This window comes from Panthera tigris, chromosome A2 (genome assembly GCF_018350195.1).
Source record: "Panthera tigris isolate Pti1 chromosome A2, P.tigris_Pti1_mat1.1, whole genome shotgun sequence".
NCBI lineage: Eukaryota > Metazoa > Chordata > Mammalia > Carnivora > Felidae > Panthera > Panthera tigris.
Genome location: NC_056661.1, coordinates 12,399,498 through 12,420,892, shown reverse-complemented (window position 1 = coordinate 12,420,892; position 21,395 = coordinate 12,399,498). Strand labels below are relative to the sequence as shown.

The 21,395-nt window shown below is 54.6% G+C and overlaps 1 protein-coding gene and 1 long non-coding RNA gene across 7 annotated transcripts in view; one reads left to right on the top strand and one right to left on the bottom strand.

Annotated features, from left to right (window-relative positions):
- The window catches only part of MED26 (mediator complex subunit 26), a 52,310-nt gene extending 33,708 nt beyond the window's left edge, over positions 1 to 18,602 (top strand). For all 6 annotated transcript variants that reach the window (XM_042978494.1, XM_042978498.1, XM_042978497.1 and 3 more), the window contains 2 exons: positions 15,458 to 15,532; positions 16,164 to 18,602. In XM_042978494.1, the coding sequence (XP_042834428.1) occupies positions 15,458 to 15,532; positions 16,164 to 17,816 (1,728 nt within the window). In that variant the 3' untranslated portion in view covers positions 17,817 to 18,602. The remainder of the gene's footprint in view (positions 1 to 15,457; positions 15,533 to 16,163) is intronic.
- On the bottom strand, positions 8,992 to 21,226 carry LOC122236619. The gene is made up of 3 exons (XR_006214711.1): positions 20,833 to 21,226; positions 10,099 to 11,728; positions 8,992 to 9,434 (listed from the first exon to the last, which is right to left on the bottom strand). It is a non-coding gene; the product is annotated as an uncharacterized LOC122236619 (long non-coding RNA).
- Between the last annotated feature and the right edge of the window lie 169 nt (positions 21,227 to 21,395).

Below are 21,395 nucleotides of genomic sequence, written 5' to 3'. Positions count from 1 at the left end.
CTTGATCTCACAAATATGAGGTCAGGACATGAGCTGAAATCAAGGGTTGGGTGTTGAACCAACTGAGCCACCCAGGTACCCCTGGAATTGGTTTTTTAAAATTTCATTTTCTGAATGAAAATGCATATAGAAGTACAGTCGAATTTTATATTGAACTTGTATCCTGCAGCCTTGCTAAATTCACTTGTTCTGGTAACTTTTTTGGAGATGCTGTAAGATTTTCAATATAGACTTCTGTTATTTGTGAATAAAGACCATTTTACTTCCTTCTTTCCAATCTAGATGTCCTTTTTGTTGTTGTTGTTGTTGTTGTTGTTGTTGTTTTCCCCTTTTTCTTGCCTTATTACATTGACTGGAACCTCCTGACAAGACTGAATAGAACATAACCTTGTCTTGTACCTGTTAGGGGGAAACATGGAGCCATTCACCATCAAATATGATGTTAGCCGTGGATATTGTCAAAACACTTTGTCAGACCAAGGAGGTTCTCTTCTGTTGCTAGTTTGCTCAAAGTTTTTATCAGGAAGAAATGCCCAATTTGGTCAGATATTTTTTCCATATCTTTTGGAACAATCACAAGGCTTTTTCATTTTTAGCCTCTTAATATGGCAAGTTACTTTGATTTTAAAATGTTATCTGCCACCCCCCCCCCCCTAATTTCTAGTTTTCTTTGGTATCTTCTTTCCTGGGTTAGGCATGAAGACTTTCCTTACCTTAATTGTTCCATTGCCCTCCTTCAAGCCGGCTGTCGTTTTCTGCCCAGGTCACCTATATACTTGCTAATGGCCTGTTGCATGGAATCAGGCGTGGGCTGACTGCCCAGAATTAACAGCTTAGGTCAGAAATGAACCTGTGGCCAGGTGTTAATGGGTGCCCTGGCTTCCATGCTGGGGAAACAGCATAATACCTACTTGGGGGTGTGTGGCCTCAAAAGAGGCCATGGTATATGGTAAGAGACATATGCCCAGCACAGTGCTGGCCAGCAGTGCCCAGGCAGTAGGTGCTGCCTGCCTGTCTCTCCAGTAACGTTCAAGCTTCCTTCTTCTTGGGGACACTGAGCTGCGGAGTTACTCCTTCCCTGGAAGCCACAGAGCACACTTGTCCTCCCCAGACCTGCCCTCTGCCGGGGGCAGGAGTGTGTGGACACGTTCCTCTGTGAGCTTTGAAGCAGAGGTATGCTGTGTGTCCCAGGTAGCCGGGGCTTGTGCGGCAATTCTCTGCGGGACCTCAGAGTGGTCTGTGCCACTGTGGGGGAGCCAGGGACTGACTCTGCAGTGCCTTCTCCTCCTCTTCAACCCCGCAGCTCTGGCATCAGTTTCTGGGACAGGATGGCCTTTAAGATCATCCAGAAGGGCGCCGGTTGTGAGCTTTACATTTTACGGACTGCCTGTGCAGTGATTGCATCTTAGTTACCCCTCACCCAGGTCCAGGAATAGAGCATTTGCTTCCCCAGAAGCCGCCCTTGCTCCCTGTCTAAGCAGCTCCCCATCCCCAGCTCCCCTGACTTTGGTCACCACTGAGAAGTTTTGCCTGCTTGGGAGCTTTCAATCCAATGTAGAATGCATTCTTTTCTGCCGGACTTTTTCACTGGACGCTGTTTTGAGATTTATCTTTAATGTTGTGCGTAGCAGCAGTTTGTTCATTCCACACTAAATGGATAGACCGTGATTTGGGCATCCATGATGCTGTTGACGGCCATTCAGGTGGTTTTTAGTTGGGGCTGTTCTGAATACGTTCTCCATGCGTGGGTGTTCACGTTTCTGTTGGGATGTGCCTCAGAGTGGAATCGCTGGGTCACGGGCTATGCGTGTCCATCCTTATATGACATTTGACACAATGTACAGATTCACCTTTCTGTTCCATGGGTGACTGTGTCCTTGGTTCTCTCCACGGTGGCCCTGTTACAGGACTGCCTGCTGAGAAAGTCCCTGTGCCCGCTGTGGTTCCTCCAGCTCCACACAGATACACAGAGCCCTTGAGCTGTAGGGCAATAGGTGAGGGGTCTTGGGCCTGATCACCTCCCAAGTGTAGGAGGTGACTCCTTTCTGAGCGCTACTGTGTGCCAGGCAGCATCCGGGACGTCCGTGTGTGTCTCTTGTTCACCTTCTAGGAGCCTGTAGGAAGCCTCTGTCATCCTCCCACTTAGAGGCTAAGGAAACAGCCGAGTGGGCTGGGTGGGTGGGTGGGCAGGATCAGAGGCCATCCACTGACCTCCGGTGCAGTCTTCCCTGGTGCTTTCTGCCCTGGAGCACTTGATATGGAGTTCATGGCCTAATGGGCTGAGGTGGTGTCCTGGCTGATGGCTACCATCCAGTTTAGGACAGGCACACCTTCATTAGTTACGTTTAAACCCTGGTGGGTTTGCTGATCTCAGATTCCTATTTAAAAGGAGACGAGGGGGCACCTGGTGGCTCATAGGGTGGAGTGTCTGACTTCGGCTCTGGTCGTGATCTCATGGTTCGTGGGTTCCGGCCCCTCATCGGGCTCTGCGCTGACAGCTGGGAGCCTTCTTGGGCTTCATTCTCTCTCCCTCTCCCTCCCCCTCCCCCACCCTCTCCCCCTCCCTCCTCTCTCCTCTCTCTGCCCCAACTCCACTTGCATTTTCTCTCTCTCTCTCAAGATAAATAAATAAGCTGTAAGAAAAAATAAATAAAAGGAGACAAGAGCTCCTTGATACCTAACCCGGAGACTTGCCAAATGACTTAACCAGTGTGGCCCCCACTCAGGTTCTGGCAGTTCCTGTTGCTCTTTTCCTGTCCACCCAGCACAAGGAACGTGGTGACCTCGTGGGAGTGCTCAGGAAAGTGAGGGCCACCAGACCCTGAATGTTACGCACATGTTACACACTCTTACTGCTAACCAGGGATATCTTGGACTTCCTGTGTGGCGTGGTCACTTTTGCCCTGCCTACTCCTCCTTTTTAAAAGCACTCTCTGGATGTAGCCGCAGTTCCGGTCCCCCTGCACCTGGGCTCCTGGCCGCTCAGGTGAGCCTTGGTTGTGGTGCTTCCCTCTTGCTTCTGTTGTTGCCTCTGGCCGTCTCCATCCACACCTCAGGCCTGGGCCACACTTGCCTTCCTGCATACTCCAGGCCTGCCGTAGTTGCTTAGGAAGCAACTGCTGACTTGTTGGGGGAATTCTGGAGTATTCTTGGCTCCCAAGATCCTATAGCGGCCCAGGTTGGTAGACTGGTAGCCTGGCACCATGCTGGGCACTGCACTGCCTGAAGGGATCTTAGAGACCACAGAGCAGGCTGGTGGTGGGTAGGCAGGGTGCACCTGACCTGGCCCCCCCCCCCCGCCCCCCCCCGTAGGCACAGTCTCTCAGGACGGTGGTCGGCACACCCATTCTGGGTCTGCAGAGATGATCTGTGGTTTTCCCAGCATTTCCCTCGGGCTTCCCTGCTCATGGGGAGGAGCTGGGCTGACTGGTGGCTGCTCTTGCTTCAGTCCAAACTGGGCCAACAGTAGAGGCCAGGTTCAGCCCCGTGGCATCTTTGCACAGCTCCCCCGCCTGGCCCTTTCCCGCCCAGCCCCACCACCGGGTGTTTCACGTGGCAGTGCTGGAGTGCACTCCTGTCACCTCGATGGTTTGCTTAACGGTCTCTTGGAGGTTGGCCCCTATGAGTTCCTGTAAAGCTGGCTGGGTCTCGCTTTGGATTGTCTGTGTTCTCCATGCATGTGGGTCGAACGCTGTGGGTGCCCCTCCCGTGGGCATCGGGCCATTATGTCTGGCACAGCTGGTATTCTTCCTGGCTGTTCCTCTGGGAGTGCCAGGGTGGGAAGGAGAAACCCTGACCGGAGTGCTGTCTGTCGTCGGATGCTCTGCTACCTGGACCCCCCTGCAAACAAGTGGTCTGCTTGGCTTTCTGACTTTGCAGTTGTATCAGTGCAGGAACGAACCAGTTCACGGATGAAACATTGAGAGCTCTTGTACTCTCAGAAGGGACCGGATCATAATGAGAATTGTGTGTGTCCTGTTGACCTGATTCAGAGGTCAGGAAAGTTTAAGTACATAGTTTCGCTGGAGAGAGCTGCTGAAATAAAAAGTAGGAGGGAGAGAGGAACATTTTGGGGACTGCTGCTGCGGGGAGAGTGCTGCCTCTCCTGCCTTCCCCACCCCCTCACCTGCTAGCCTCTCCCTCAGTGATGGAGGATGGCAGCCGCTCATGCTGGCCACTCATGCTGACGGGGAGCTGACGGGGAGCTGACGGGGAGCTCTGGCCACTGCCCTGGGCTTCCTTTTCCTGTGCTGTGCTGCTCGTGGGATGCAGGCTGCTTGGCTCGCTCTCTGGGCCCAGGCTGGGGTTTCCATCCCCTCGGCTGAGTTGCAGCTGCAGTTACATGTTCTGGTCGTGGGTGCTCTGTGGGCTGTGAGTGTGACAATCAGGGCCATGCACGCAGTGGCCATGCTCCAGCTGTGGACGCTCCTGGGGAGCAGATGGGCCCCTCTGATGAGGAAGTGCTTTTGTGCTTTTGCAAGTGTTGAGCTTGGCTGCTGCAGCTGGGACACAGCCCCCCCCTCCCATGTCCCTCTTCCTATAAAGAAGCCATGAATGAGAGAGATTTCACCCCTGTGGGTGCAAGGCTGCCACTGGGGGCCTGGCAGAAGAAGGCATCTTGGCCAGGCAGAGTGCAGATAACCTAAGGGAAGTTCCTCTTACTCCTGCTTGGCTGTGGAACCAGGCAGGGCACAGCAGGGCCAGGAGGATGCACCTTCCAGAGCCAAGAGGGAGGATCAAGCCACACTGACTTCTTTTCCTTCCTCAGGGAGACAGGGTGGGACATGGGCTGGGCTCAGCCAGGATCTTTGGGGGGTGCAGGTGCCACCATCTCTTGCACCAGCTCGCGGCAGAGGCAGTTTGAGTCACAGAAAGAATGACACCCACCTGGGAACATGGTGTGCAGTACATCAGAAGCAGGAAGGCTTGTGTGCGCCATTGCTGGGGCCTAGCGGGAGGCAGGCTTGAGTGCTGTTGTCGTTTACCAAGTGGCCTGCTGCTTAGGGTGAACACTGGGGGTGAGCTGCAGCCCCTGTTTTGCTGGATAGGTGTGTGGGTCTCCCTGGCTCTAGGCTACCCTGGAGGGAAGGCAGAGGCAGCCCAGAGATGTGCTGGGCATGAGGGCACTGGCCCTGTGTGGCTCAAGAAACCATAACCTGTGTGTTTACTTGCTGGGGCAGGTTGGGGAGAGTATGTGGGCGGGATGCCAACGTCACCAGCCTGGTGGCATCTGGGTGCCCTCCCTCACCTCACCTAGTAAAGCACCTGTGTGTGATAGGCAGAGTCTATGCCAGGCTGGTATAAGACCACACTCCGCCACCTTCTAGCTGTGTGATGAACCTTGAATCTTTATTACCTTCTCAGACTCTCAGTTTCTTTATCTGTAAAGTGGGCTTTCAAGGATGAAAAGCTAGAGAGCTCAGCTTCCTGGGGGAACCCAACAGCCCGATGAGAATCTGGCTTGGGTGGGCCTGCCCTGGCTCATTTCCGTTGGGCCCCACCAGTGCTCAGAGCTCAAGGAGCACAGGGTTTCCCCTTTGCCACCGTGGCTGCACACATCCAGCTTAATTCCTGAGAGACTGGGGATTTGAGACAGAGTGGGAACCCTTGATGCGTGGAGAACAGAATGGTCAGCCATGGGCTCAGAGACTCTGAAGCTTAGTGTCTCAGTTCCTGTTTCACATGGGGTTGGAAATCCCCCACAGGGTGCTAATTAATTACTCAGGGCCTGGGGTTTACCTGCATATCCCCTGAAATAGGGGAGGAGAAGCTGGTCAGGGGTGGGTGTACCCCACTGCACTGGCCCCAGCTCTGCACACAGATCCAGGGTCAGACCAGTGATCCTATTCACAGAGCAACTTTCAGACATGTGATGAGGGCCAGTTAAAGTCTTTCCACTGGGTTTGGTTTTAAAGATGATTCCCAAAAAAAAAAATAAATAAATTAAAAAAAAAAAAAAAAAAGATGATTCCCTGTACCCTGCTGTCGGCAGGTTTTCTGAAGCCAGTTTGGTGTCCTGGACTCTGGAGAAGCCAGCGGCGTCCCCGGGTTTCAGAGGGCAGCCACAGGGCAGCGTGGGCCAGCTCTCCCTTCCCTGGGTTACTGTTGCCCTGGCCTGGCCCTGCTGTGAGGTGCTCCCTGACTCTGACCTCCCCTGGCTTCTGACCTCAGGCCTGTGTGGACACGGACACTCTAGCATCCACGGATGGGCGAGGGCTTTGGCATGGCTTGGGGCTTGCCGTCACGTCAGAAGCCTAGGCCCCCTCTCGCTGACTTCTCCTTCCCTGGCCTCAGCACCCTGGGAACGCAACCACAGAACCTGCCCTCTCCGTGGGCACGGCAATCCCCAGCTCTCTGGAGAGCCCCCCCAGGAAGCTGTTTGTCCCATGTCTGGGCGGGTGCTCTCCTGGACCCTGTGGCATCTTCCCTATCTGAGGGCAGAGAGCAGATCTGGATGCAGGAGGAGTTCTGGCTCTCTGGGCTCTTTGCAGGGAGGCATGGACCCACCTCGGGAGAGCAGACCCCAGACCCCTTTCCACTCTAGTAGGAGTGTTTACACCGAGTCCGTCGAGCAGCAGCTCAGCAGCCTGCGGGGGGCTTGGTGAGGAGCTCCAAAGATCGCACCAGGTAGAACATACCCAGTAGTTTGAAGAGCTTGAGGGGGCCAGAGACAGGCTCACTGTGGGGGGAGACAGCATCCCAGCAGCCCTCGGCCCCTCTGCCCATGCAGGTGCCGGGTGGTGCAGTGAGAAGCCACCGTGTGGAATTGAAAAACAAGTATCTGTTCACTTCATCTCTGCACCGCTGCCAACTGCCGTCTCATTCCAGACCCAGTGAAATCTTCCACGTGTTAGGAAATGGGTGTAGTTTGTAACCTTTTAGATTTGTGGCAGGTTTCAAACATAAAAGTAGAGAGAATAACGTAACCGTGCCCCTGCTCCAGCAGGTACCGATTTAGAGCCAATCCGCATTGCTTCATGTCGTCCCCTTCTGCGCCCCACATCCAGGGGGATTTTGTAGCAGATTCCAGGGTGCCTCGTTTCTTCACTAAATACTCTAAAGCGTGTCATAAAAAGATGAGGATGAGCAGTGTGCCTTTAATGGTTCACACAGCGCAGTGTGCTGCGGAGTGCGGTGCACGTTCCTCGTTGCTCCCACTTGACCGTGGGTGTGGGAGGACGGGGGCGTCACCAGCCTCAGGCCTGAGCAGTATGGGAGTGTCCTGCGCTCCGTGGTCCAGACTCGCACCCAGGCCGCTGCTGCGGGGTGCCGTCCTCTCCTTTGGACTGTCGCCTGTGCGTGTCCAGACCCCCTTCTTCCTGTTCACCGTGAGTCGAGCAGCTGATATTGCCGGTTAGCCTGGCTGCCGGTGACTTGGCGTGCCCTGAGGGCCCCCCCCAGGAACCAAGGCCTTTCTGCTTCCTTTGCGCCTGTTCTTGGTTCTCATGCGGTGGGAAGTCCCCATAAGAGCCCTGGGAACTGGGTTGGTGCCGAGGAGCATGTGTCCCTGGGGTGGCCCGTAGGTGTGAGGGAGGATGTGTTTTCTTTCTCCGTATGCCGGCGTTGGGAGGCGCCTTGTTTAGGGGGTGCCTGTGTATTTGATGCTGGAGACGCTGGCTGGCACAGCTGTCTGTGTGACGTTGACTTTCCTGTCTTATCGAGGATACCTGATTGTGCCCGTCAGCCTCCAGTCTAGGATCCGAAGGCACTCCGTGAGATACTTAAGGAGTCACTTCCACCAGTAATCACCTGCCGACTTCCTGCCCTGCCTTGGAACAGACCTCTGGGGTCCTCTCTGTGCCACCACTGCCCAGCCTTCCCAAGCTGCCCTGCCTGCTCCTTGCACTTCCAGAGTAGTCCTCCCCCAATTCTGACACCTTCCTTGCCCAACTGCCATGTGCACAGGATGGGGCAACCACCACCACCACCCTGTGGGCTCCTTGGCCGGGTGATTAATTGTTTCCAATAAAGAGGGTGGTCTTACAGAGAGTAAGTGGGCTTGGAATGGTGAGCAGCTCACATGGGCAGTCATCATCGGTAGAAAGGGGAGGTGACACTCGGCTTCATTAATTGTTAAGGAAATACGACTTAATCTGCATGTATTGAAGGAACCTTAATGAGAAAATGAGAGACTTCGGGCGCTCAGACATCCTTCATTTACGAATTCCGCCCCTTTTGGGAAAGCCCTTTGGCAGGTGGTTTTGAGAGGTGTTCTTGTTTTTGTTGAGAATGAATCCCAGGGGAGATAGCCAGAGCAGGAAAGGGCCACCGGTGCAGGTGCGCCAGGCTGTTCCTGACAGCAAGAGGTTTGCACGTGGCCCTGGGACGCTGGCCTGCACAGCTGCCCAGAGCCTGCCTTGAGGTTCAGGAGTGTATGGGACCCAGGGCTCTAAATATACCAGGGTGAAGTCACTGGGGTGGAGACAGGCCATGTGGCAAGCCCAGGACCCTATCAGGGCTGGAATCCCCGGGCTGGGGACAGGGAGAGGGCGGCCTCGCTGTCCCTGTGGTACCGGCCTCCTCACTGCCCCGTCTCCTCTTGCTCAGGGTCCCTGTCTGTGGCGCATCAAAGGCATGTAAGTGATGGAGTGTCTCTTCTCAGACCCCTTCCCTCAGTGCAGCTTGGAGTAGGTTTTGGGGGCCATCCAGATGTGTTCCCGGACACAGCCCTGAATGAAAACACTGCGAGGGGAGGCCTTTGTTGCCAGCGTGCAGATTGGACCCCGCGGCACAGGGGCAGCTTTGTGGGAGCTCCGACAGGCAGAGTGAGGGCCACTGTTGTTGCTGAAGAGACACCAGGAGGGGCACCTGAGTGGCTCAGTCGGTTGAGCATCCGACTTTGGCTCAGGTCATGATCTCACGGTTCGTGCATTTGAGGCCCGCGTCAGGCTCTGTGCTGACAGCTCAGAGCCTGGAGCCTTGTTCGGGTTCTCTCTGCCCCTCATTCTGTCTCTCTCAAAGGTAAATAAACATTAAAAAATTAAAAAAAAAAAAAAAAAGACACCAAGAACTTGAGGTGGCTGGTGGAGGTGACAGTTGCCTTCAGCTGCACAGAAGGCAGATCAGAAAAGCCGAGGAATGCATGTGGCCAGCAGAGTAAAAGCCCCAAAGGATGTCTACATCCTAGTCCCCAGAACCTGGGCACGTGGTACCTTGTGTGGCAGAAGGGACTCTGTGGGTGTGAAGGGTACATACCTGGAGTATCGAGGTGGGCCCAGCCTAATCAGATCCTCAGAAGTAGAGACCCTTGCCTGGCCGGGTCAGAGAGGTGCAGTGTGAGGACGTGGTGCTGTGGCAGATGTGGGAAGTGAACTGAGATGCCATGAGCTGGGGAATGCAGTGCCCTCTAGAAGCTGAAATGGCCTTCAGTGCCAGCCAGCCAGCCAGCCAGCAGGAAAAGGGAGCCCTCAGTTCTACAGCAAGGAGGCGTAATCCTGTCAACACGGAAAGGAATAGGAAACGGCCTTGAGAACTTCCCTGAAAGGAGGGCGGCTTGCCTACCCTCCTGTGCTGGGTCTCAGCACAGGGCGACCTGAACCACATTACTGTCCGTCCCCCCCTCACCCCAAACTGACATGATATATATACGCATGTTGTTTAAGCCTCTCCTTCTGTGATCATGTGCATCATTTTGGCAACAACGGGAAACTGATACACCACAGTACTGGCAAGGACTGGGAAACAGGCTTTCCCGCCTTCCTCTCCTATAGTGGGCCTGGAATTGGAGCCGCCTCCCCGGGGGCTAATTACAATCCTTCCCGGTCCTTGTGCCAATAGCCCCTCTAGCAGTTTGTGTGTTAGCCCAGGATCTCCTCTAGTAAAGGTAGGGATTGCAACCTTGTTTGTAACAGTAAGTGGAAAAGGGGGGGACCCAGCTCTGCTCAAGTACCCCCCCCACACACACACTGGAAGCAAGAGGGAAGGGGGGATGTCTGCGATGCTGGTTGTTTCTGATGTTAGTGAGAAAAGCAAGGCATAGAATCATGTTTTCCTTTGTTGTTGTTGTTTTTAATGCGCGGTAAGTGTATATACAATGCAAGGAATATTTTTGGAAACCTACAGGGAACCGTGGTGGTGGTGGCTGGGTGGGACATGTACCTTTCCTCGTGCCCTTCCCGTTCGCCTGCATGCTCCGTCCAGTGTGTGTGGGCATGTGATGGGCTCACTGTGTGATGTTGGAAGGGAGCGGGGGCTTCCTCCTGGCATATGGGCTCCCCCAGCCGGCCAGCCCACCAAAACCTGCAGCTGCTGGGGGTTGTTGAGCTGAGGGAGTTCTTCACCTCTTCCAGAGCTGCGTCCTTCACTGGGCACGCTTTGTCAGTGCTCCCGGGCTGTTTGCCTCTTGAGGTAAGTGGAAGTTCTCAATCTCGATGAAGCCCAGTTTGTCAGGCTTTTTTCTTGGGCAGTTACTGCTTTGGGGGGTCTTAAGAAATCTTTGTCTACCCCAAGGTTGCAAAGATAGTCTCCCGTTTCTTCGAGAAGACTTAAGAGTTTTTGCTTGAGTGTGTGTGTGTGTGTGTGTGTGTGTGTGTGTGTGTGTGTTTTTTTAAGTAAGCTCTATGCACAACATAGGGCTCAGGCTCGTGACCCCAAGACTAAAAGTCACGTGCTCTACCAACAGAGCCAGCCAGGGGCCAAGTCTGACAAATTTTAAATTTAATTTGTGACTTTGCTCTGATGTTTGGTGTAAATGGAATCATGCAGTCTGTATGTTCTGTGACTTCACTCCCCGTGGTCTGAGCTTTGTCTTGTCGATGCACTGAAACTACAGTTGATCATTTCTGTTGCTCTTGGAATTTTCATTCTGTTCTGTTGACTCTTGGAAGACATTGATGTCATAACGTTTGACCACCTGACCTGCACCTTTGTGTGCCTTCTCCTGTCTGTAAAATGTGGTGGTAATAGTACCTTCCCCACGGGGTGGTTACGTTACACAAAGCAGGGCTGTGTGAAAACACATCGTATGGGGGGGGGCATGCAGTGGCTGGGTCAGATCTGCAAACAGGAGACCACCAGACAAAGCCCATCCCTCCCCGTGCTTGGCTGGGCCCCTGAACTACCTAGTACCATCAGATACCACTTCTGCCGGTTGGTGGGCACGTCTGCAGGGCAGCTGCTCGTGGCTTCTGGAGAGAGCTGGGCACAGGTGCTGCAGTTTCCCGTTCCGCCGGTGCCTGTTCATGTCTCCTGGGCCAGGTTCTCTCTGTGTTCCAGATACAGATCCTCACGGCACTGTGGCGTCTGTCATCTCCCCACTTTGTGACTTTTTGGTGTCTCTGGATGAACTCTAAAGGTCTTGCTAATGTAACCAAACCGATCGGATGATTGTGTGCAGGCACGCAGGGATACTGTGGGGTGGGTTCCAGACTGCCGAAATAAAGCAACTATCGCAGTAAAGGGAGGCCAATGAATGCTTTGGTTTCCCGGTGCATATATAGTAAAACCTTGGATTGCAAGTAACTTATTCTGTGAGTGTTCTGCAAGACGAGCAAACATTTCTAATAAATTGTAACTTGATAAATGATGTCTTGCAATACAAGTAGTATATGACGCTGGATGTCACATGAGCACAACTGAACCAATGGTTCTTGAAATTCACTTGGATATATGAGTGTTTTGGATTACAGGCATGTTACTGGAATGGAATTATGCTTGCAGATCAAGGTTTTACTGTAGATGTTAGATTCACACTGTACCGTAGTCTGTTAAATGTTCAGTAGTATTACATCTAAAAAAAAAAAAACAAAAAAACAATGTACATACCTTAATTAAAAATACTTTATTGCTGAGCCACCTGGGTGGCTCAGTCAGTTGAGTGTTCAACTGTTTTTGTTTTTTTTTTTTACGTTTATTTATTTTTGAGAAGAAAGAGAGCATGAGAGGGGGAGGAGAGAGAAAGAGGGAGACACAGAATCTGAAACAGGCTTCAGGCTCTGAGCTATCAGCACAGAGCCTGATGTGGGGCTCGAACTCCCAGACCGCAAGATCATGACCTGAGCTGAAGTAGGAGGCTTAACTGACTGAGCCACCCAGGCGCCCATGTGTCCAACTCTTGATTTCGGCTCAGGTCATGCTCTCATGGTTCATGGGATCTCAAGGTCCATGGGTTCATGGAGCCTTGGGATTCTCTCTCTCTCTCTCTCTCTCTCTCTCTCTCTCTGCCCCTCCCCCGCTTGTGCACCTGTGAGTGCATGCGCCCACTGTCCCTCAAATAAAATTTGGGGGGCACCTGGGTGGCTCAGTCGGTTAAGCGTCCGACTTCAGCTCAGGTCATGATCTCGTGGTTCGTGAGTTCAAGCCCTACATCAGGCTCTCTGCTGTCATTGCAGATCCTCTGTCCCCCTCTCTATCAGCCCCTCCCCCCGCTCACACTCTCAAAAATAAACATTTTTTAAAAATAAAATTAAATAAAAATTTTAAAAACTTAAAAAATACTTTATTGCTAAAAAGAATGCTAATCATCATCTGAGCCTTCTGCGAGTCGTAATCTTTTTGCTGGTGGAGGGTCCTGCCTCCACGTGACGGCTGCTGACTGATCGGGGTGGTGGTCACTCACGGCTGGGGTGGCTGTGGCAGTGTCTTAAATAAGACAGTAGTAAAGTTTGCTGCATCGAAGGAGCCCTCCTTTCACGAGCGGCTTCTCTGCAGCATGCGATGCTGTTTGGTGGCATTTCACCCACGGTGGGACTTCTCTCGGAATCGGGGTCCGTCCCCTCAAATCCCGCTGCTGCCGCCCCCTCCGCTCTGCCTCTGTGACGTTCTGAACCCTGTGTCGTCGTCCCAACAGTCTTCACGGCATCTTCTCCAGGAGCAGATTGCAGCTCAAGAAGCCTGCTTTCCTCGTCCGTTAGAAGCAACTCCTCTTCCGTTCAAGCTTTGTCACGAGATCGGAGCTGCAGGCCCATTGTCTTCAGGCTCCACTTCGGATTCTAGTTCTCTGGCTCTTCCCACCACACCTGCGGTTACTGCCTCCACTGAAGTCTTGAACCCTCAAAGCCATCCGTGAGGGCTGGGATCCACTGCGTCCGAACTCCCGGTCACGTTGATATTTTGACCTCTTCCCACGAATCACAGATATCCTTAATGGCAATGTAGAATGGTAAACCCTTTTGGAAGGCTTTCAGTTTACTTTGCCCAGATCCAGCGGCCTTACAAAATGTATTTCTTAATAAGACTTGGAAGTTGAAATTACTCCTTAATCCATGGGCCACAGAATGAATGTTACGTCAGCAGGCATGGAAACCACGTGAATCTCTTGCACATCCCTGTCAGAGCTTGTGTGTGACTGGGTGTGTTGTCAGTGAGCAGTGATATTTATTTTTATTTTTTTAAATTTTTTTTGATCAGTCATATTTTTAAAGGAATCGTTTTTTTGGGGCAGTAAGCGTCAACAGTGGGCTTACAAGAGTCTGTAAACCATGTTGTAAACAGATGTGCTGTCCTCCAGGCTTTGTTGTTCCATTTCCAGAGCACAGGCAGCGCCGATCACTCTGAAGGGCCCCAAGATTTTCCAAATGGTAAATCGGCCCAGGCTTCAGCTTAGTCACCAGCTGAATTAGCCCCCAGTAGGAGTCAGCCTGTCCTTTGAAGGTAGGCATTGACTTCTCCTCTCTAGCTCTGAAAGTCCTGGATGGCATCCTCTTCCAATAGAAGGCCGTTTGGCCTCCGCTGAAAATCTGTTGCTTGGGGCGCCTACATGGGTTATTTAGCTCCGTTAGTTATGGTGGACTCTTGATTTCGGCTCAGGTCGTGAGCTTGCGGTTCAGGAGACTGAGCCCACAACAGGCTCCATGCTGACCGTGCGCGGAGCCTGCTTCTGATTCTCTCTCCCTGACCCTCCCCCACTCGTGCTCAAAATAAATACACTTCCAAAAATTTTTAGAGAAAACAAAGTCTGGTTTAGACTGCGACCACCCTCGTGAATGATCTCGGCTAGATCTTCTGGATCACTCGCTGCAGCTTCTGCGTCTGCACCTGCTGCTTCGCCTTGCGCTGCCGCGTCAGGGGCGGTGGCGTCTTTCCTGGAACCTCGCGACCCGACGTGTGTCTGCTAGCCTCCAACGTGAGAGCTTCCTCACCTCTCTCGGCCTTTGTAGAATTACAGGGTTAGGGCCTTGCTCCGGACGAGGCTTCGGCTTAAGGGAACGTCGTGGTGGTTTGACCTTCCGTCCAGACCTCAAACTTCCTCCACATCAGCAGTAACACAGTTTTGCTTTCTTATCACTCGTGTTTGTTCACCGAAGGAGCACCTTAATTTCCTTCAAGAACTTTTCTTTGCCTTCACAACCAGGCTAACTGAGGCAAGAGGCCTACCGGCTTCCAGCCTGCCTCAGTTTCCGGCACGCCTTCCCCTCTAGTGTAATCCTTTCTAGCCTTTGATTTCAAGTGAGAGACATGCTACTCTTTATCTCACTTGAACACTTAGAGGCCAGTGTCGGATTGCCAGTTGGCTTAATTTCAAGACTGTTGTGTCTCGGGAAACAGGGAGGCCCAAGGAGAGGAGAGAGATGGGGAAGGGCTGGGCAGTGGGGCAGGCGGAACACACACAGTATCACGGAGTTCGCCCTCTTGTGTGGTGTGGTTTGTGGCACCCCAAAACAACTACAGCAGTGACATCAAGAATCGCTAATCACAGGGGCGCCTGAGGGGCTCAGTCGGTTAAGTGTCTGCCTCTTGGTTTCAGCTCAGGTCATGATCTCTCATGGTCTCGTGAGTTCAAGCCCCACGTCGGGCTCTACTCTGGCAGCCTGGAGCCTGCTTGAGATTCTGTCTCTCCCTCTCTCTCTGCCCTTCCCCCACTCACACTGTCTCTGTCTCTCTCAAAATAAATAAATACTAAAAATCACTGGCCACAGATCACCATAACAAATAATAATAATAATGAAAAAGTCTGAAATGTGAGAATTACCAAAATGTGACACAGAGACACGAAGTGAGCAGATACTTTTCAGAAAATGGCCCCAATAGACTTGCTCGATGCAAGGTTGCCGCACACCTTCAGTTTGTGAAAGACACAGTATCTGTGAAGTGCACTAAAGCTAAGAACACTGCAAGGAGGAATGCCTGAATGGATCTTTTAAGCTTAGTGTTTTATTTGCTAAATCCTTCAGCATCCTGGCCCCCCCCCCCACCCCCCATGAGGTGGCAGGGTTGAGCACATCTCCCATAGCAAGAGCAGATCCTAGCTCATACATGTCACAAGTCTCAGCTTTGTGACAAGCACCTGGGCAGGTGGGCATGACCGTGGATGGGCTTCTGGTAAACTGTACCCCATGCACTAGAGGAGGTGGATGGGGGTGACCACTGGGCGCCTTGTTGGCCTTAGGAGCAGGTAGGAGGCTGCATGGGGCGAGGGCTCTGGTGTTACTGACTCCACTGGCTCTTGGGGACGCAGAGGCCAGAGTGGGCTAGGACAGAGAGAAGGGCAGAGGTCTGACAAGTGGCTCTTGTTTTGTAGATCCGGAACATGGTGGCGGTGCTGGAAGTCATCTCCAGCCTGGAGAAATACCCCATTACCAAAGAGGCGCTGGAGGTGAGTGTCCCCGGCATCCAACGCTGGGAGGAGCCGGGTGGGCCGGGCCCAGGCTTCCCCATCCCGAGGACTTGCGAGTGCCGTGTGGCGGGGGTGCTGCACCCCCGCCCCCCAACCTGTGCTGTGCCAAAAGCCACGTCTTCCTCTGGGTAGCGTGGGAATTGGGTAGCCTTAGTTCCCTGGCTGGGGCCCGTTCCTGCACAGGGTGTCTGTCACGCTGCGGGGCCGGCTGGGAGGCACGCCTGGGGGCGTCTCCGGTGAGCCAGGCTGGCTCCATCCCTCCTTTCACTGTTGCCCTGGCCATAGAGCGCTCTCACCCAGAGAGCTTCCCTGGCAAAGTGCTCTTGCACTGGCCTTGACGGTCCCCAGTCTCCAGGTGCCGGGAGCCTGTGGGATGGTGCTTCTGAGATGCCACCTGGGGCCCTAAGGCTTGAGGACTAAATTTGAGAAGGTAGATGTCACAAAGGACCCCCAAATCCCTATGGGTTTTGTATCCAGGAATTCTGTGATGGAAGGGTCAGTGGGGTTAGTCCAAAGACCAGGGGGGCCCTTCCCACGGTTTCCGGCTCTGCTCCCTTTTCACGGGGACTTCCTGTCCCAGAAGCGTGTCATCGTCCCTCTCTGGTTGCAGGAAACTCGACTTGGGAAGCTCATCAACGACGTCCGCAAGAAGACGAAGAACGAGGAGCTCGCCAAGCGGGCCAAGAAGCTGCTGCGGAGCTGGCAGAAGCTCATCGAGCCCGTGCACCAGAATGAGGCGGCGCTGCGGGGACTGGCGGGGGGCGCCGGCTCCGCCAACGGGGGTGCTCACAACTGCCGGCCGGAGGCGGGGGCGGCCGGCACGCCCAAGAGCATCCACGACCTGAAGAACCGCATTGACCTCCAGAGGCTGCGGGGGCATCGGCTGGACAGGCTGGGCAGCCGCAAGCGCCGGGGAGACCAGCGTGACCTCGGCCACCCCGGGCCACCTCCCAAGGTCTCCAAGGCGAGCCACGACTCCCTGGTACCCAACTCCTCCCCCCTCCCCACCAACGGGATCGGCGGGAGCCCCGAGAGCTTCCCCGGCCCCCTGGACGGCAGCGGGCACCCGGGCCCCGAGGGTGGCCGCCTGGAGCACGGCGAGAACGACAAGCACGGCGGCAAGATTCCCGTCAACGCGGTGCGGCCGCACACCAGCTCCCCGGGCCTCGGCAAGCCCCCCGGGCCCTGCTTGCAGACCAAGGTTGCGGCGCTGCAGCAGCTGGACCGGGTGGACGAGACTCCGGGCCCCCCCCACCCCAAGGGGCCGCCTCGCTGCTCTTTCAGTCCCCGGAACTCACGGCACGAGGGCTCCTTTGCCCGGCAGCGGAGCCCGTACGCGCCCAAGGGCTCCACGCCCAGCCCCTCTCCGCGGCCCCAGCCGCTCGACGCCACGCAGGTGCCGTCGCCGCTTCCGCTGGCCCGGCCGTCCACGCCCCCCGTGAGGCGGCTCGAGCTGCTGCCCAGCGCGGAGAGCCCGGTGCGCTGGCTGGAGCAGCCCGAGGGCCACCAGCGGCCGGCAGGGCAGGGCTGCAAAGCGGGGCTGGCGCCGGCCGAGCCCCTGCTGCCCCGGGCCGGCTTCTCCCCAGACTCCTCCAAGGCGGACAGCGACGCCGCCTCCTCTGGCGGCTCGGACAGCAAAAAGAAGAAGAGGTACCGGCCTCGTGACTACACGGTGAACTTGGACGGGCAGGTGGCCGAGGCGGGCGTCAAGCCCGTCCGGTTAAAAGAGCGGAAGCTCACCTTTGACCCCATGACCAGACAGATCAAACCTCTGACCCAGAAAGAGCCAGTGCGGGCTGACAGCCCCGTGCACACAGAGCAGCCCAGGACAGAGCTGGACAAGCCCGAGGCCAAGGCCAGCCTCCAGAGCCCTTTCGAACAGACGAACTGGAAGGAGCTGTCGCGCAACGAGATCATCCAGTCCTACCTGAGCCGGCAGAGCAGCCTGCTCTCCTCGTCGGGCGCGCAGACCCCGGGCGCCCACCACTTCATGTCCGAGTACCTGAGGCAGGAGGAGAGCACCCGGCGTGGGGCCAGGCAGCCGCACGTGCTGGTGCCTCACAGCGCGCCCACGGACCGCCCGGGGCTGAGCCGCGAGGTCACACAGGACGATCTGGACAGAATCCAGGGCCACCGGTGGCCTGGGGTGAACGGGTGTCAGGACACACAGGGTAACTGGTATGACTGGACGCAGTGCATATCGCTCGACCCGCACGGCGACGACGGGCGGTTGAACATTCTGCCTTATGTCTGCTTGGACTGAGCGGCCCGGCGGCCTCTCGGTGCGTTCCCACCTTGCAGTCAGCACGGCGGGCGGGCTGCCCCCAGTGCTTGGGAAGCCGGGGAGTCCGGCCCGGGGCGGAGGGAGGGGGCGGGAGTCTCGAGGTCTCTCCGAGCCCTTCCCTCAAAATTCTCCTTCTTTTGTGAAATGCTGCTACCAGTTTACTAACAAAATTGCAAAGGAAGGACCGTGTGGAAGGAAGGCCGGCAAAGTGAGTTCAGAACTCTATAGCGAACCAGCTATAAAAAGCGTCAGTTCCCCACCCCGGAAGCGGTGTGGACACTTCCCAGCACCTGTAAGCTGGGACCTCAGTTGCAGGCAGGCACAGAAAACCTGTGGGAGAGGTTACCTTTAAACACAGCAACAGAAGCACGCATCTCATCCATTTGCGTTTTCTTTTTCCAAATTTGGCCCTGAGTGTGTGAGGCAGTGGGTGTACGTGCACCGTGGCCTCTGTTTGCACCCCCACCGGCCAGTGCTTCAGTTACGGTGCCAGAAGCTCGGCAGCTGCAGCGGGCCAGCTGGCCGGCTGCTATGACCTGCGCTCCGTGGGCATCCACACATTTTTATCTGGTTTCGGTTAAGACCCGGTTTTGAAAAAAATGCTGCAAAAATTTAAGTGTTCTAGGAGTTTATTTTATCCGCCTTTTCCATCTGACCATCAGCCAAATAAGTTTCCTTTCTTTCTCCCTTTTCGTTTTCCCCTTCCTGCACATATCTTGAAAAGTTCACCTTTCCAGATTCCCCCCCTCCCCACCCCCACCCCAAAGACAAAAGTAATCGCGGGTGCTACTGGTGTGTAAGCTGTACTGTTGGGCAAGAGGAGACCTGTCTGTGCGCTGGAAACACTCATAACCATTCCTTTAGATTCGTTTGCCTTATGGTTATTTGTCATAAACGCGATTTGCAAAAACAAGGAGCCTTAGTGAATGTACAGTACCTAGACTTCTGTGTTCTCAGGACACAGAAGGGAGCAACTTTGCTATTTGGTCCAGTAAGTGGACAACTTGTGATATAAATGTGGAAATAAAAAAAAAAAAACCATTTGCACAAACCAGTCTCAGAATCGTTATTAATTTGGTCCCTTATAGGCAAATCAGCCTTTCTGGATTTGCGAAGATGTGGACCCCGTGTCCAAGGTTTGGGCTGCACGGCCAGACTGCAGGGGGGCCGGCAGGGCCGAGTGGCGAAGTCAGCCTATTAACCTTCTGCATGAAGACTGACCTCCACCCGCCTTTCACTCATTAGGGCCCGTTTGTTGCCTGTCCCGCCTCCGGGGTCACCTACTAGCATTGGGTGACAGATGCTGGTCACTGGCCACATGCAGGAATGTTACCCCGTCTCTGTCCGGTCCTTTCCTGCCCCCAGGGAAGCCCTCCACAGAGGTTCCATGTCCCAGGTCTCCGTAACCTCGTTTTACCCCACAAAAAGCTGTAGTTCTTACAGGGCATGGCCCAGAGCCATGTCTGGCAAAGCCACCCTTGGCTCTGGTCCCAGGCTTCTAGCTCCCCACGAAGGCCTGGGGCTGTCTTAGTGTGTGGCTGGTGCTATTTTTAAAAGTAACTTTTCTGCCTTGACTACAAAGTGATAATATTTCCTTCTTCTCCCTCATCCCTGAAGCCATAAGCTAAGATTTTGGTTTTCAGGTCTTTTTTTTACTCCAGAACAGGTCATGTTGGACGTACCTACTTCCTTTCACAGATGAGGGAGCTGCCTCCCCTGAAGGGGAACAGTCCCACGGGGCAAAACAAGGGGTCCGGGAGCATTGGGAGTCAACCCAGAACCACAATTTCAGAACCAGCAGGGATCTATGACATGGCCTTGGTGCGGGGCACACCCACCCTAAGATAAGGCGAAGTGGCTTTGAGGACAGTCAGGTTGAATTCTGGACCTGCAGCCTATCAGCTGCGTGGCTCTATGCTAATCACTTTTTTTTTTAATTTTTTTTTTAATGTTTGTTTATTTTTGAGACAGAGAGCGTGAGCAGGGGAGGGGCAGAGAGAGAGGGAGACACGGAATCCGAAACAGGCTCCACGCTCTGAGCTGTAGGCACAGAGCCAGACGCGGGACTCGAACTCACGAATCGTGAGATCATGACCTGAGCTGAAGTCGGACACTTAACGGACTGAGCCACCCAGGCGCCCCTAATCACTTCTATGCATGTGTCTGCATGTGGGAGATGAAAGTGCTTACCCCAGAGTTGTGAGGACTAAGTTAAATGATCAGAGTTTAAGCAACAACAAAAAAAAAAGAACGAAAGAAAAGAAAAAAAAAGGCCATGTCAGAGAACTGTTTGCTATGGAGAAACTAGTTCCTTTCTAAGTCCACTGTGGCTTGTAATGTGGGCCAGCCTTGCTGCTGTGTGGACTTCCCCAGGAAGTGATTTGCTCTGTGACAAAGGGTCACAGCTGTGTAGGCACAGCTGTAAGATACTAGGGTACAGGTTGGCATCTTATGAGCATCTCCCTTTCTCAGACCTGGGCGTTAGGATGGGTCCCTGCTCCCTGCCCCCACCTGCAGGGACCACTTCTGAGTGTCCAGTAAGCCCAGGACAAACATAGTGCCTGCTTTGGGGAACACGGTTAAGCTGAGATTTCCCTCTCGCATATTGGAAATCATTGGGTTGCCACTTTATAATTTGCCAAGTAAGGACGTTGTAAAAGGGCAGCTTAACCCCCCATTTCCCGCCCCCACCCTCCCCGGAAAGTTCGTCAGTACGTGATGTTTGGAACACAAATCAGTCTTTCAGTATAGGAACATCTTGCTGAAAACACCATCCTGTTTCCTCTGCTAGGGTCTGGGGCTGCTCTAGCCTGGCCTTGGACATCAGCGCTCAGGGCCTCGCACCTCTCCCTCCGGCAACAGCTCTGGAGACAGGTGCCCCAGTAGACTACCAGGGCCACAGCTCCCGAATGGGCCAGGGGACCTGAGCCAAGTCGCCTCCCCTCTCTGGGCTTCGGTCTGTCCGTCTGTGAAATGGGGATGGGGTAATACCTACCGCGCAGCGCACGTCGCGGTGATTCTCAGAACGAGCTCCCAGAGACCGGGCTTGCCCCTCTATCGGAGTCCGGCCACGGGAGTCCGTTCCCGTGTTTTTGCAGAAAAAGGATGTAGCTTATGGAAAGCTTTCACAATTTGGTTTCTTTTCAGTAAAGACCTGCTCTTTTACCCTTGCTGTCCGCCGCCACTGCCTCCCGCCCATGAGGAATCTGGCTGAAGGGAGCCGATGTAGCGTGGACATCGAGGTTTGACCCCCGGCTGGATGGCCCGATCACAGACGCTGACGCGACAGGGTCTTTGCGCTCCTGCCCGTTCACTTCGAGACCTGGCTCCGGGTCCCCTAGGCCAACCCACCGGCGGGGAAACCCGGCGGCGGCCGGGCCAGGGTCCGCGTCCCCTCCTTCCGCTTCCGGGATAGGCCTAGCCCCGCCGGAAGCCCACCCGAGGGGCGGGGCCTGCGCCCGCTACGTGGTGGCGGGCGCGTCGGCCGGCGCGAGGCGGTGACGCAAGGCAGCGGCGACCAGTGGAGAGCGGCGTTGGCCGGCGCGCCCGCCTCCACCC